At 28.3% G+C, this 12,530-nt stretch overlaps 2 protein-coding genes across 10 annotated transcripts in view; one reads left to right on the top strand and one right to left on the bottom strand.

Annotated features, from left to right (window-relative positions):
• The window catches only part of LOC127291435 (nucleolysin TIAR), a 907,547-nt gene that overhangs the window by 619,183 nt on the left and 275,834 nt on the right, over positions 1–12,530 (bottom strand). The window lies entirely within an intron of this gene.
• On the top strand, positions 2,401–5,519 carry LOC127291437 (uncharacterized). The gene is made up of 3 exons (XM_051320580.1): positions 2,401–2,687; positions 3,387–4,728; positions 5,091–5,519. Exons 1-2 carry the CDS (start codon positions 2,496–2,498, stop codon positions 4,428–4,430), a joined length of 1,236 nt encoding a protein of 411 aa, XP_051176537.1. The 5' UTR covers positions 2,401–2,495; the 3' UTR covers positions 4,431–4,728; positions 5,091–5,519.

Here is a 12,530-nt window from a genome sequence, read left to right on the forward strand (position 1 = left end):
TTTTCGGGTTAAAATTGAAAAAACATGTTACAAAAAAAATATGTAAGATTTTCTAAAAGCATATGGCAAAGTATTTTGATTTATTTGAAAATAAGTGAAAATAGATTTTCCAAGGAGGGTGTCGAGGTCACGGTGTCAATGTCGCTTTTGGAAATTTGTTAACTTAATATAATAGAAGATGTTTTGTTTTAAAATAAGAAATATCAAAATTATTAAGTTAAAAACAATTGATTTCAATGGCACTTAAAATTAGGCACAATATTATAGGTTCCTAATTAAAAATTTAAAAACAACAATAAATAATAAAAATAAAATCGGACAAGTGCGAGTTACACTCGGACTGAAATCGAGGATTCCGTACTCGAAGCGAACTTATTTGGTATAAAAACAAATGTTTGAAAAAACCTCAAAAAACCAAAATGGCGGACACTTTTTTGGAAAATTTATCGGATTCGCTTGAAACTCGCTACTCGGGGGTTTTTGGGGTCGCTGATTACGAATTTGAAGTCAGTTTTCAAAAATTCAAAATGGCGGATCCAATATGGCGGACATTTTTTTGAAAAATTTGCCGGATTTGCTTGAAACTCGCTACTCGGGGGTTTTTGGGGTCTCTGATTACGAATTTGAAGTCAGTTTTCAAAAATTCAAAATGGCGGATCCATTATGGCAGGATTTTTTGTCAACTTTATTAGATTCGCTTGAAACTCGTTACATGAGGGTTTTTGAAGTCGCTGATTACGAATTTGAAGTCCAATTTACAAAATTTAAAATGGCGAATCCAATAAAGATGTTCTTTTGAGAAATCAAAAACTTGAGTGTTTTAATTCACCCGTATTTACTTTGTATCTTGCGTGTGCCTGCGTCCAGGGCACCTCCACGTGGTGTACATTGGGTAACGCAAATGCCGACGGTACATTATATAGTAAAATAGACGTGATAACATAAACATTGAAACTAAAGATATTACGCGCGTTTAATAGCACAAATTGTAGGTTTTTTTAGATTATGTCCGAATCCTGATATGATAAATTTAAACTGACTTCAAATTCGTAATCAGCGCCCCCAAAAACCCCCGAGTAGCAAGTTTCAAGCAAATCCGGCAAATTTTTCAAACAAATATCCGCCATATTGGATCCGCCATTTTGAATTTTTGAAAACTGACTTCAAATTCGTAATCAGAGACCCCAAAAACCCCCGAGTAGCGAGTTTCAAGCAAATCCGGCAAATTTTTCAAAAAAATGTCCGCCATATTGGATCCGCCATTTTGAATTTTTGAAAACTGACTTTAAATTCGTAATCAGCGACCCCAAAAACCCCCGAGTAGCGAGTTTCAAGCGAATCCGATAAATTTTCCAAAAAAGTGTCCGCCATTTTGGTTTTTTGAGGTTTTTTCAAAAACCTGATGTGATGGGGTTGAATGGGCCTCGGATTCGGATTCAGCGACCCAAAAGACATAGAAAATATATAGTCAGACCCCCAGATCAGAACTTTTTTTTTTTTTTGTGTGGCTGTGTTATTATATGTATACTAATTTTCTTATCATTGAGGTAAATGAGGTTCATTTGAGGTAAATTTAATAAATTAATGAAATTTAAAAAATCAATAATTCGCATTTTGGCTATAAAATTTTGTGTTTTAATTGAATTTAAATCATTTAAATTACCTAAATGAGATAAATAAAATTATTGCTTCCTCCGCGAGGAAGCCAAATTTTTATGAAATGAACATAAAGAAACACTTTATGTGTTTCCACTTTTACCACTTCTTATCATGTTTATTAAGTTATTTCTATAATCTACACATAAAAATACGTAAAAATAATAAATTTGAAGTCCTTTAGATAAAATTTTTTTCATCATTTGAAAAAATAACCCTTTTTTAGGATGAAAATGCAAAATAACCCTTTTTCGGGTTAAAAATTGAAAAAAATTGTTTATAAGTAACTTTTTAAAAATAGATTAATTTTTAAAGGTATATATCCAAAAATACGAAAAAAATTGCATAAAATTGCAAAATAACCCTTTTTGGGGATGAAAATGCAAAAAAACCTTTTTTCGGGTTAAAATTGAAAAAACATGCTACAAAAAAAGTATGTACGATTTTCTAAAGCATATGGCAAAATATTTTGATTTATTTGAAAATAAGTGAAAATAGATTTTCCAAGGACGGTGTGGAGGTCACGGTGTCTTTGTCGCTTTTGGAAATTTGCTAAATTAATATAATAGAAGATTTCTTATTATCTTTTTCCATGAAAAATAAAATGTAAATTTTAAATTTGAAAATATTTTTTAATTCAAAGAATTGAATTAATTTTTTTTTACCATCAGAAAAAAAGTTATATTTTATCTTTTACGCGAGTGTAAATTAAAAGAAAAGAGAGGGGCAGCGATAATGGAGACGAAACAATTCGATAACATAGTTTCATTGCAATGAGACCAGTAAGTGGATACATGAACTAATAATTTATTTTGAAAGATAATTTAATGTAAACAATTATGAGTGACAGTGAAAAAAATTTAGAAATATGGTTGGAAGAAAACTTAATTCCAAAATTAAAGGCTTGTTTAAATAAAGTAAAATCCAAAGTGCAATATGTAATTTCATTGCCCACCGATTCAATTTTTATGGCTCGAGTATTTCTTCTCGATATGAAATTTTTTAATAACCAAGGGAAAATTGAAGATCAAGTAAGTTATTGTTACAAATTTTACATTAATTTAATATAAAATTTTCCATAAGAAAATATTCGATATATTTGTAAAATAATTATACATTTTTTATTATCTTTATTTGAAAAAGATAAAGAAAATTTTTTTTTACAAAACTTGTAATTATTACCTAATTGACAAACAAAGACACATTCTGAAGTTAACCTTATCTTATCACCATGACATTCAAAGAAAAAGTCATTAAACATGTATACATTGTAATTATTTAACTTTAACTTTTATTTGTTACTATTTTTTTGAAGTATAATTATCATTATTTTGTTTTTTTTTCAAAATTATTGAATATTTCCTTTTTGTAAAAAAATTTAAAATTTGTTTTTTATTTTAAAATTGATTAAATTGAATAATATATGAAAAAATAATTTAAAAAATAAACACAACTAAAATTAAATGTTTATTTTTAATTAAATATTAATATTAATATAATTAAATAAAATTGCTTATAATATTCAAAATCATAGGAATTTTTAATATTTTTACAATCATCTTCATTTCTTTATAAAATTGAGTATAAAAATTGGAAATTTTTTAAAAATAGAAGTAAAATTATCTTAGAAATGAGTATAAAAATTAAAAATACAAAAATTAAATAAAAATAAATTGAAAGAAAAGAAATTTCTTTAAATATAAAACTTTAATTAATTATCAATTTTTTAGGTGCATCTAGTGGTAAAACGACCTCCAATAGGAAATAAAGGTCGCAGTCTATTCAATCTTGACGCAGCGTTTCATAATGAAATTCTCTTTTACACGAAATTTGCAAAATTTAATAACGATTATCCAAAATTTTATTATGCACATGAAAAACCCATTTATGATTCTGTAATTGTCACACAAAACATTAATTATCAAGGTTATTATTTAAATTCTGAAAAAACAAATTTAGACATAAAATATATTTTATCATCAATGCGTGAAATCGCAAAATTTCATGCAAACGCTTATATAATGAAAGACAAGAATCCTGAGGAATTTTTCGAAATAGTAAAAAATATACAATTATGCCGAAAACCACCGGAAAATAATCCATCAGTTAAAAAATCCCAAGCTTCAGTTCCAAGAATAATAAATTATCTTAAAAAAAATAATTACAATGAAAATTTTTGTAAAAAATTGGAAAAATTTTTATTCAATGGATTTGCATACACACAAACGGAACTTGTCCAACCAATTGAACCATTGGCGACATTATGTCATGGTGATTTTTTACGAAATAATGTATTTTTCAAGAAAATTAAGGAGAATAATTGTGATGTTATTGAAACAAAATTAATTGATTTTGGAATGATAAATTATGGTTCACCGTGTAATGATATTGCACATTTTTTATATTTAAGTGGAACACGATGTCACAGAAGAGAAAAGTTTCAACAAGTTTTCGATGAATATCACAAAAGTTTATTGGAAAATTTAAAATATGCCGAATTAAAGAATCTTGAGAGATTTTCTAAGGAAGCATTTCTTGAAGATTATAAAACACATGCTTTTTTTGGCTATTCAATAGCTATTATTTTTTTGCCCGTGATGCTGGGACTTTTTGAACACACTCCAGGGGAATTATTATCTCTTCCTGTTGATGAATTTGCTCAATTGTTAGCGGTCGTTGGAGGTGATGAATATACGGAAATTTTAGTGCAAATGATATTGGATTTAAAAGATGCCGGAAGTTTGGATGTCATAAACAGTATTGCAATTGATTAATTTTTTTATATTAGGTATATATTTTATCCGTTTTTTTAAGGGGTTATATACAGTCACGATTTTCAAAAAATCGATTTTTTTTGCTGCATTTTCTTAAAGTATATATATTTGTCTGTTGTGAAAAAATTTTTTATTAAGATTCGAGAAATATTTTCGAAGTTACAGACTAAACTAGAAAGGCGTGCCGTATACATATAATATATATATATATATATATATATATATATAATTTTCGTATACTTGAGTATGCAATTGGAATGGAAGATACATTATATGGTCCAGGAATAGACGATTCAATGTAAGTATGAAAAAAAATTTTAACTCAATGTAAACTGTTTGTGAAACTTAAAATCGCTTTTTCTCAAAGCTATGTTTTTCAAATCGGTGAACACGATCTCTCGAAAACCACTGAACCGATTTAGCTCTAATTTTCACACAAGCTAAATAACTACTTTTTGCTGTCCATAATCGAAGATCTTTTAAATAAAATTAAAATTATAATTTTAATCAACACTTGAAGTTGATTTTTTTTCCCTGAAAATGAATCACTTTTTTCTAGAAGCTGCCATTTTGTCAAAAAGTGATATTTTTTTAATTCCTTCGATTAAGGACTACATTTTTTAATACAATAACAGAATCTTTTTGACTTTTTGATTTCAGATGATTCTGTCAATTGCTCACCGCGGACCACTTTTTTTTCGAGGACCTTTGGGAGATTGGATATAGAGGCCAAAAAGAATAATATTTTTACAAATTAAATATATTTGTTTAAACTTAAAAACATGTAAAACAATATAGAAAAACTTCCGGTTTAATAAATAAATATTCCTTTGAAAAAAAAAAAAATACCGAAAAACTGCATTTTTTTGACCGCCTGACTGTATATAACCCCTTAAAATTATTTTTGTAATTGAAAATTTGGGCAAAAGAGTTTTTATTTATTTATTTTTAAATAAAAAGTTAATTTATAAGACGAGGCGATAATGCTAATAAAAAAAATAACAACAATAAAAGGATATTAATATCAATTACATGAATGTATTGTTATAAAAATAATTAATAAATGTTTTTAAAATTATTTACTTGATAATAATTTATGCTAAATTCTTAATTTATTTAAAAGTCATACTAAGATAACTGTTAATAATTCTCAGTAATTCAAATTTAGAGAGTAAATCAAAACTTAAAAGTTATTGAATTGAAAATATAAGAAAACATATATTTCTATTATTATTATTTTTTTCGACACTGTCAAGAAGAACATTCAAACTAGATATATCTTGAATGATTTAAAAGACAAAAGGTTCAGTTCAATATAAATTTTCTTATCTCTCTCTCTATATATATATAGTGTTCCCTTTTTTCCCCGAGAGCCTCTTTGAATCGAAACGATATGAATCAAACGATATTTTATGCTTTCTTGTACATTCGAGCTATATAGTTATTTTAAAAACAGTAGAGCATTGAATTGATTTTTCCGGAGTGTTCCAGACATGCTTTATCTGCTTTCTTTGTCAGAGGTGACGAGCATAAAACCCGAATGCGTTTTTCATTGTATTCTGTTTCTATCGTTTCTGAGCAAGCGACCAAAAAAAAAAAGAAAATAAAAAGAAAGACACAAGAGAATAGAAAAATAGAACAGAGTGTGTGTAATATAATAACCGAGAGCAGGTGTACATATACACAGTTGCTTTATAAAAATTTCACTAAAAAAAACAACATACACATACACACACGAGAAATATTATATCGTTGCTAAAATTTAGGGTGCTTTTAGAAAGTGGCTGTTCCACTGAAAAAAGATGGATATGTAAATCCAGCACTTTTGCAAAAAAAAAGAGAGATGAATACATGCTTTTATCGTGTAAAATGTTTCACGATCATGCGCTTTTGATAAAGATAAATGTACTAAGCGAAATCGTGTAAAAATGATTTCAATACTTCAACAAAACTGTAATTATTAAAAATATTTTTAAAAAAAATTAATTTAAAAAATAGTATTTAAAATTTTATAAAAAATATTAAAAATTCATAAGAATGATCATACTTAGAGAATTTTTAGCATCACAAAATGATGTAGAATTTTTAAAATTAAAAAATATATTTTTTTAATCAAAATCAGAATTTTCTATTTTGTAAAAAAAAAAGAATTTCAAAGAAAAGTTTATATCAATCTAAAAATGGAAATTCATTGATAAACAAATGAAAATGCTTAAAGCAAATTAAATAATAATGAACTCTCTAAATTTGAATTACTAATTAACATTAGTAAGAATTTTTACTAATTTTTAGTAAAATATTTAGTAGTTTTAAGTTATTTTAGTAGTTTTAAATTTTTTTACTAAAGTTTTTGTAAAAAGTGACTAAAAATTAGTGAAAATTATTACTAATTTAAAATAGTAATTCACTTTTCACTAATTCAGATTTAGGGAAAAAAGAGTAGATAGCATTAGAAATTAAAGGATGAATAAAAAGAAATAATAATAACGAAAACTAACAAGATAAAGATGGATAAGCCTGTAGAAATGAACTCCGTGTCATCGTACAAAGGGTTAACGACAGAGTACAATCATGTCAACAGGAAAACCGATGGTTTAAAAATCAAGCCTGGTTGTTAATTCTGGTTACACTGTCCCTCATCGTCTCTCTTGTGTGTACCACTCTCCATTCTGGCCACGATCTCTTCCCCCGAAAACCGCACCTAGTTCACCACTGTCGACCACCAAACGCCATTCGCGACATCCACTCTACATCGTTTGTGATGGACGAGGGAAATATCGACAAGCATAGTCCATTAAAAATGGTTTGTTTGCACTTCAACAATGTGTACCACAAAAAAAAATGCTTGTTATCCCTCTTGACATTTTCAAAAAAAAAAAAAAAAACTCTGAATATCTTGAAAAATTACCCCCTTCGCGTGTCAATGTAGCGCAAAAAAACATTTCCCACTTTTACGCACACTCAATAGTCAATGATTCTTGACTCTTTTTGTTTAAAAAAAAAAACAAATCTCGTTATGTTGTATTAGTAAGCAATTGAATTAAAGTATATATAGTTTCAATTTTCCCTGTACATTGTTTTGGTCAAACAATATACTTGGGCGTAAAATAATGATTATACAATGAAATTGCACCCAAAGGGTATATATATATATATATATATATATATATATTGTTACAAGAAACGATGCAGTTTGTATTGGAGAGATATTGTACATACTCGAAAGCGAGCGTGGCATTAACGTTAATCCGAAAATCCAATCGGACCTCATAATCGAACAAATCGATAGTTACGTCGGCCGCACGAGCATCAGCAATATCAGTTGCTTCTGGCTACAGTTACATTTCTCGTTTGTTAATTTGTCTGCGACATTATTGAAGTCTAATTTAATTGAGTCTTGGTATTAAAATGTAAATAAACCACTTTCACTTACATTTTAATATATTTAATATTCTTTATTAATTTCTTGACTGTGGTTTTTTTGGGGTTACTAACTACAAATATGAAGTCAGTTTCAGTTGAAACTCGTTGCACGAGGGTTTTAAAGGTCGCTGAATTCGAATCTGATGTTAGTTTTTCAAAATTCAAAATGGCGGTCAAAATTTTAAAAGGTTATTAATTTTTTATAAAACTTGCTATCTAGGGTTTTTTGGGGTCGCTGATGTCGAATCTGATGTCAAATTTTCAAAATTCAAAATGGAGGATGTAAAATAAAAAATTAATAATCTTTCAAAAATTTGATCGCCATATTGGATCCACCATTAGTATTAAATGTTTATCTATATATAGTCAGACTTTCAACTATAGAATTTAGTTATCTACTTTGTTATTAATAGTAGAGTTTCCACTTAGAATTAAAACAAAAATACAAATTAAATGTTTCTTTAAAAGAAAAATATTTGTAAAGTTTTAATTGAATTTTTCGAGTTTTTAAAATTGAAAATTTCCTCATCCAATGTTAATTCTTTTTGCATGCAAAATGAAATTTAAAACTTTTTTTTGAAAAGACGTTGAGAAAAAGAGAAGTGAAAAAAGTAAGAATAAGTGAATTTGGCGAGCTTTTTTTTTATGAAAACGTCAAGTAGCTGATATATTGGTTCCTATGAATAACAAATGAACAATCTTCATATTTGCTTTGGCTCTTACCACGTCCGTGACTTACTCTCCCCCCCCTCTCTCTCTCTCTCCAAAGTTTTCTTCCCCCTCCCTTTCTTTAGTGAACCTGCGAAAACTTTTAACTGGATACATTACCTGTCTGACTACCTCACTCTCCCTATCTTCTTTATAGCCGTAGAAGCTTTTAAACTCGTTCAAGGCTCAAGGTAGCTACGGTTATTAGAAATTTCTCGGGACATGCTGAGAGATGAATATATAGACTTTCCGTCTCTCTTCCTCGGCTTGAATTAAACATCCAGTCTTTACGAAAATCTACCACAATCTTAAATTTTTAAGTATAACATTCGCGTGTTCTATATGTATACATAGAGAGAGACAATATCTTTTTTCAATAATTTGGATACCAAAAAAAAAGTATTTTTTCAGTTAAAATTTTCAATTTAGAATTAGAAATTCAACAAATACCACATTCGTTAAATTTAGAATTTAATTTTTAAAAATTTTACTGCTTTTTTCTTTCTCTTTTGAAAAAATCTCTCTTTTGTCCATAGTTTATCTTATACTTAAAAATATTATCACTGTACAAAAATAGAAGAGATGATACGCTTTTCTAAATTAAACCCCTCTATTTTGTTCTAAATAAAAAAAAAATGGATAAAAAAAATTTATAAATCCAAACCACGTTATTTGCCGCATTAAATTAAAGCTGAATACACGCGTTACTCTTGAGCATTAAATATTTACAAGAACGATATTTATACCTCACGATATCCAGTTTACTCTCGGGATCTCATATACCGAGAATGGGATGGACAATGAATAGTTAAGCTCTCATTAGTAACAGTATCAGTATTTGTGCGTATCCATGTAGTTAAGGGTTGCAGGTGTGCTTCATTGAGGATTCCATAGCACCAAAGTGTCTGTCAGTGTTTCAGCAAAATACAGGTGTAATGATCCTCTACCAAGTTCTATTCACAAAGGTAAGGACGCTCATATTACATTTGTAATAGAGAATCAGTTCCATATACTAACGTTAACATAGAAAAAACCTAAGCTCAAAATGATCCTCATTTTTCAGTTTACACAAAAAAAGTTTAATGAAGCAAATTAAATTAAATGAAGCATATAAAGTTTCAAAGTGAAAATTAAAATTAATAGTTTCTTAACATTGTTTCATTTAGAACTAATAATACATTAACGACAGTGGTCTGATTTCCGAACAAATTCACTATTTCCAAAAGTATACCAAACGAGGCAGGAAACATTTATGACCTAATATATTATCCCATTTTTCTTTTCACGCTTTTAACAAAAGTAATATATTTTATTAACCCTAAGGTTGAAATCAAATTTAGATAAGATCAGATTTTATATGATTGGGGAGCATTGTTCCTTCTACACCAAACATGTGTTTTCTCTGAATTTGGAAAATAATATCTTTTAACCTTCGCTTGACAAGATGCCCACCCAGGGTGGGCCAGACAAATTGAAATTGCCATATCTTCTAAAGTTTTGCCTTAATTAAATCGCGATTTTAAGTCACTGAACAAAATCTTAAGAACTTTCAAAAAATGTAAAAACAAATTTTTAAAAAAAATTTCTTATTGATTATTTATAACTTTTATCAATGTATGTACGGAGATAACCGGGATGATTCAGATATTTTTTTAATTCTATTTTACAAAAAGACTTGAAATCATGCAGACTTTTCACTGTGAGTGTTTTATGATGTCAAATAATAGATATAAAAAATATTATATTGCATTTTTCATTTGTTTAAACAATTTATTGTTATTATTTATTAACTTTCGTTGTTCTGCACCTAGAAAGATGCAGTTTTTTTCTAATTTTGCAATTTATCAAGCGGAATATAATAAAAGATAGATTTGATGTAAAATTATTAATTCAACAATTGTTTAAACAATTATTGTTATTATTTACTAACTTTTTTGTAGTGCACCTAGAAAGATGCAGCTTTTTCTTAATTTTACAATAGGAAAAAATAATGCATTTTTCTAGGAAAATTATAAAAAATGTTAATAAATAAAAACAATTATTTGTTTAAACAATTTAACATAATAAATGTTTGCAAATTGAATTATATATTTTATTTTATTTATAACCTTTGAATTAATAACTACGAAGAAAAGATAACAAATTTATAAAATTCTTCTACTGTCGTATGTATATTTGAAAAAGTTATAAATTATTAATAATAAATTGTTTAAACAAATAAAAAATCAACAAAACATTAATAAAATATATTATTTGGTAACATGTAACAATTTTGGAAAAAAACTGAATGATTCTAAGTTTTTATTGCAATATACAAAGAAGAATACATTTGGCCCACCCTGGGTGGGATCTTGTCAACCGTGTATATAAAAAATATCCAGTCCGGCGAAGGTTAAACCACTTTTTGTATATTGTTCAGTTGAGAGAGCTTTTTTCTATGATTCTTATTTTATCACCTAGATTCTTGTTACTTCAAAGGGAAGTCAATTTAATTTACAACGATCAGGTAATGTATTTATATCGATAGGGTTGAAAAAAGCAACCAACTCTAATAAATCTTGCCTATTCTCTTTGTGAAAAATCAATATAAAAGCACCACATTTGCCAGAAGAGTTCAGTTCAAATTTTAGTACCAGCACGTCAACTTCATGTACGAAAGTTTGTAGAAGTACTGCTACTCTGCCCAATTTTATACTAAAGTTGGACTTAGAAGAATCTCTGTGTCAAGTGTTAAAAAGTTTCAACATTAAGAAGAACTCATTCAAGTATTCAAGGATTTGATTTTGCTATAATATTTAAAAATCATCTTTTCTTCCTTTTCTGGAAGAATTTTATTATTTGGGTTTTTGTTACCGTCAACTAAACTCTGGACCTCTGGTCATCACCAAGGACCATCAATCTTCATGTGAGCTCATAAGCGACATCACCGACCGTCCCTGCCCAAATTTAAGGACACAGCAGTGGTCCTTTTTCATACATCTTAATCTAAATTTTTAAGGTATACTTTTTATCAATATTCTCTTTCCTACCTGTTCCCTTAGCTCAAAGCCTTCTGCTCTGTAAATGAAACACAAAAAATTCACTGAATCACCGAGTGGACAAAAAGAAAAAAAACCAGTAATATTACAACAATATTACTGTAGTATTACACGCTTATTTAAAATACAGAAATTTTTTTAAGTTTTTTATGATAAAACAAAAAAGATAACAGTTAATCAGTCAAATATTTTTAAGTGGTTTTTAAACATTTTTGTAATAGATATTACTGTAATATTACGTGCTACTTGGGTGTTCAGTCACTTATTATTATTGTATTTTCAAGTAAAACTCGCTCCAAACACCAAGAATATTGGACAGAGTATTACTGGGAATATTTCTAACTGTGTATTGGAGTTTTTATATAATTTAAAATATTTTTTTGGAATGAAATTTTCTAGTTTTTCTTTTCTTTCAGAGAGAGAGAGACAGAGATTTTAAGTGGAAAATATCTAAAGAGAGAATTCGAGTAAGCAGAAAACGTAGATGAAGTGAAAGAGAGAGCGTGTTCAAAAGAGAGAGAGATACAGACTCTATGACTTGAAAAGTGGTACGGGGGCCAGAGGCAGGAAACCCAGTGGATTAAGCCAACGCAACCACCGACGCGTATACGTCTTGCCTGAGCTTAACGGATGATTAATCTATTCACGCCCTCCGCAAACAAGCATCCACTACCAATTTATGTAGCAACTACCAACCTACATACCCACCTACTCATCCAGCTAAAGATGGACGACCAACAAAAACAACACACTTTCCATATTACTATTAAATTTACAATAATATAGCTGTTTCAAAATACTAAACTGCGATATGAGTGTATAGAGGAAACGCAAGCATCAGGGGAAAAAGAGCGCATATTATTATGAACGAGATGAATGAGATTTTGCCATGATAATCTCAAAAAACAAGAGAATTAACTCGTCGTCATAG

Source organism: Leptopilina boulardi, unplaced genomic scaffold, assembly GCF_019393585.1.
Source record: "Leptopilina boulardi isolate dan_hultmark-lab unplaced genomic scaffold, ZJU_Lbou_2.1 LbouV2_137, whole genome shotgun sequence".
NCBI classification, from domain to species: Eukaryota; Metazoa; Arthropoda; class Insecta; order Hymenoptera; family Figitidae; genus Leptopilina; species Leptopilina boulardi.

Bases quoted from the DNA above. Each gene is read 5' to 3' on its own strand.
- LOC127291437 (XM_051320580.1), top strand. From the start codon at position 2,496: ATGAGTGACAGTGAAAAAAATTTAGAAATATGGTTGGAAGAAAACTTA. The intron at 2,688-3,386 runs GTAAGTTATTGT...TCAATTTTTTAG, and splicing joins AAGGGAAAATTGAAGATCAA to GTGCATCTAGTGGTAAAACG.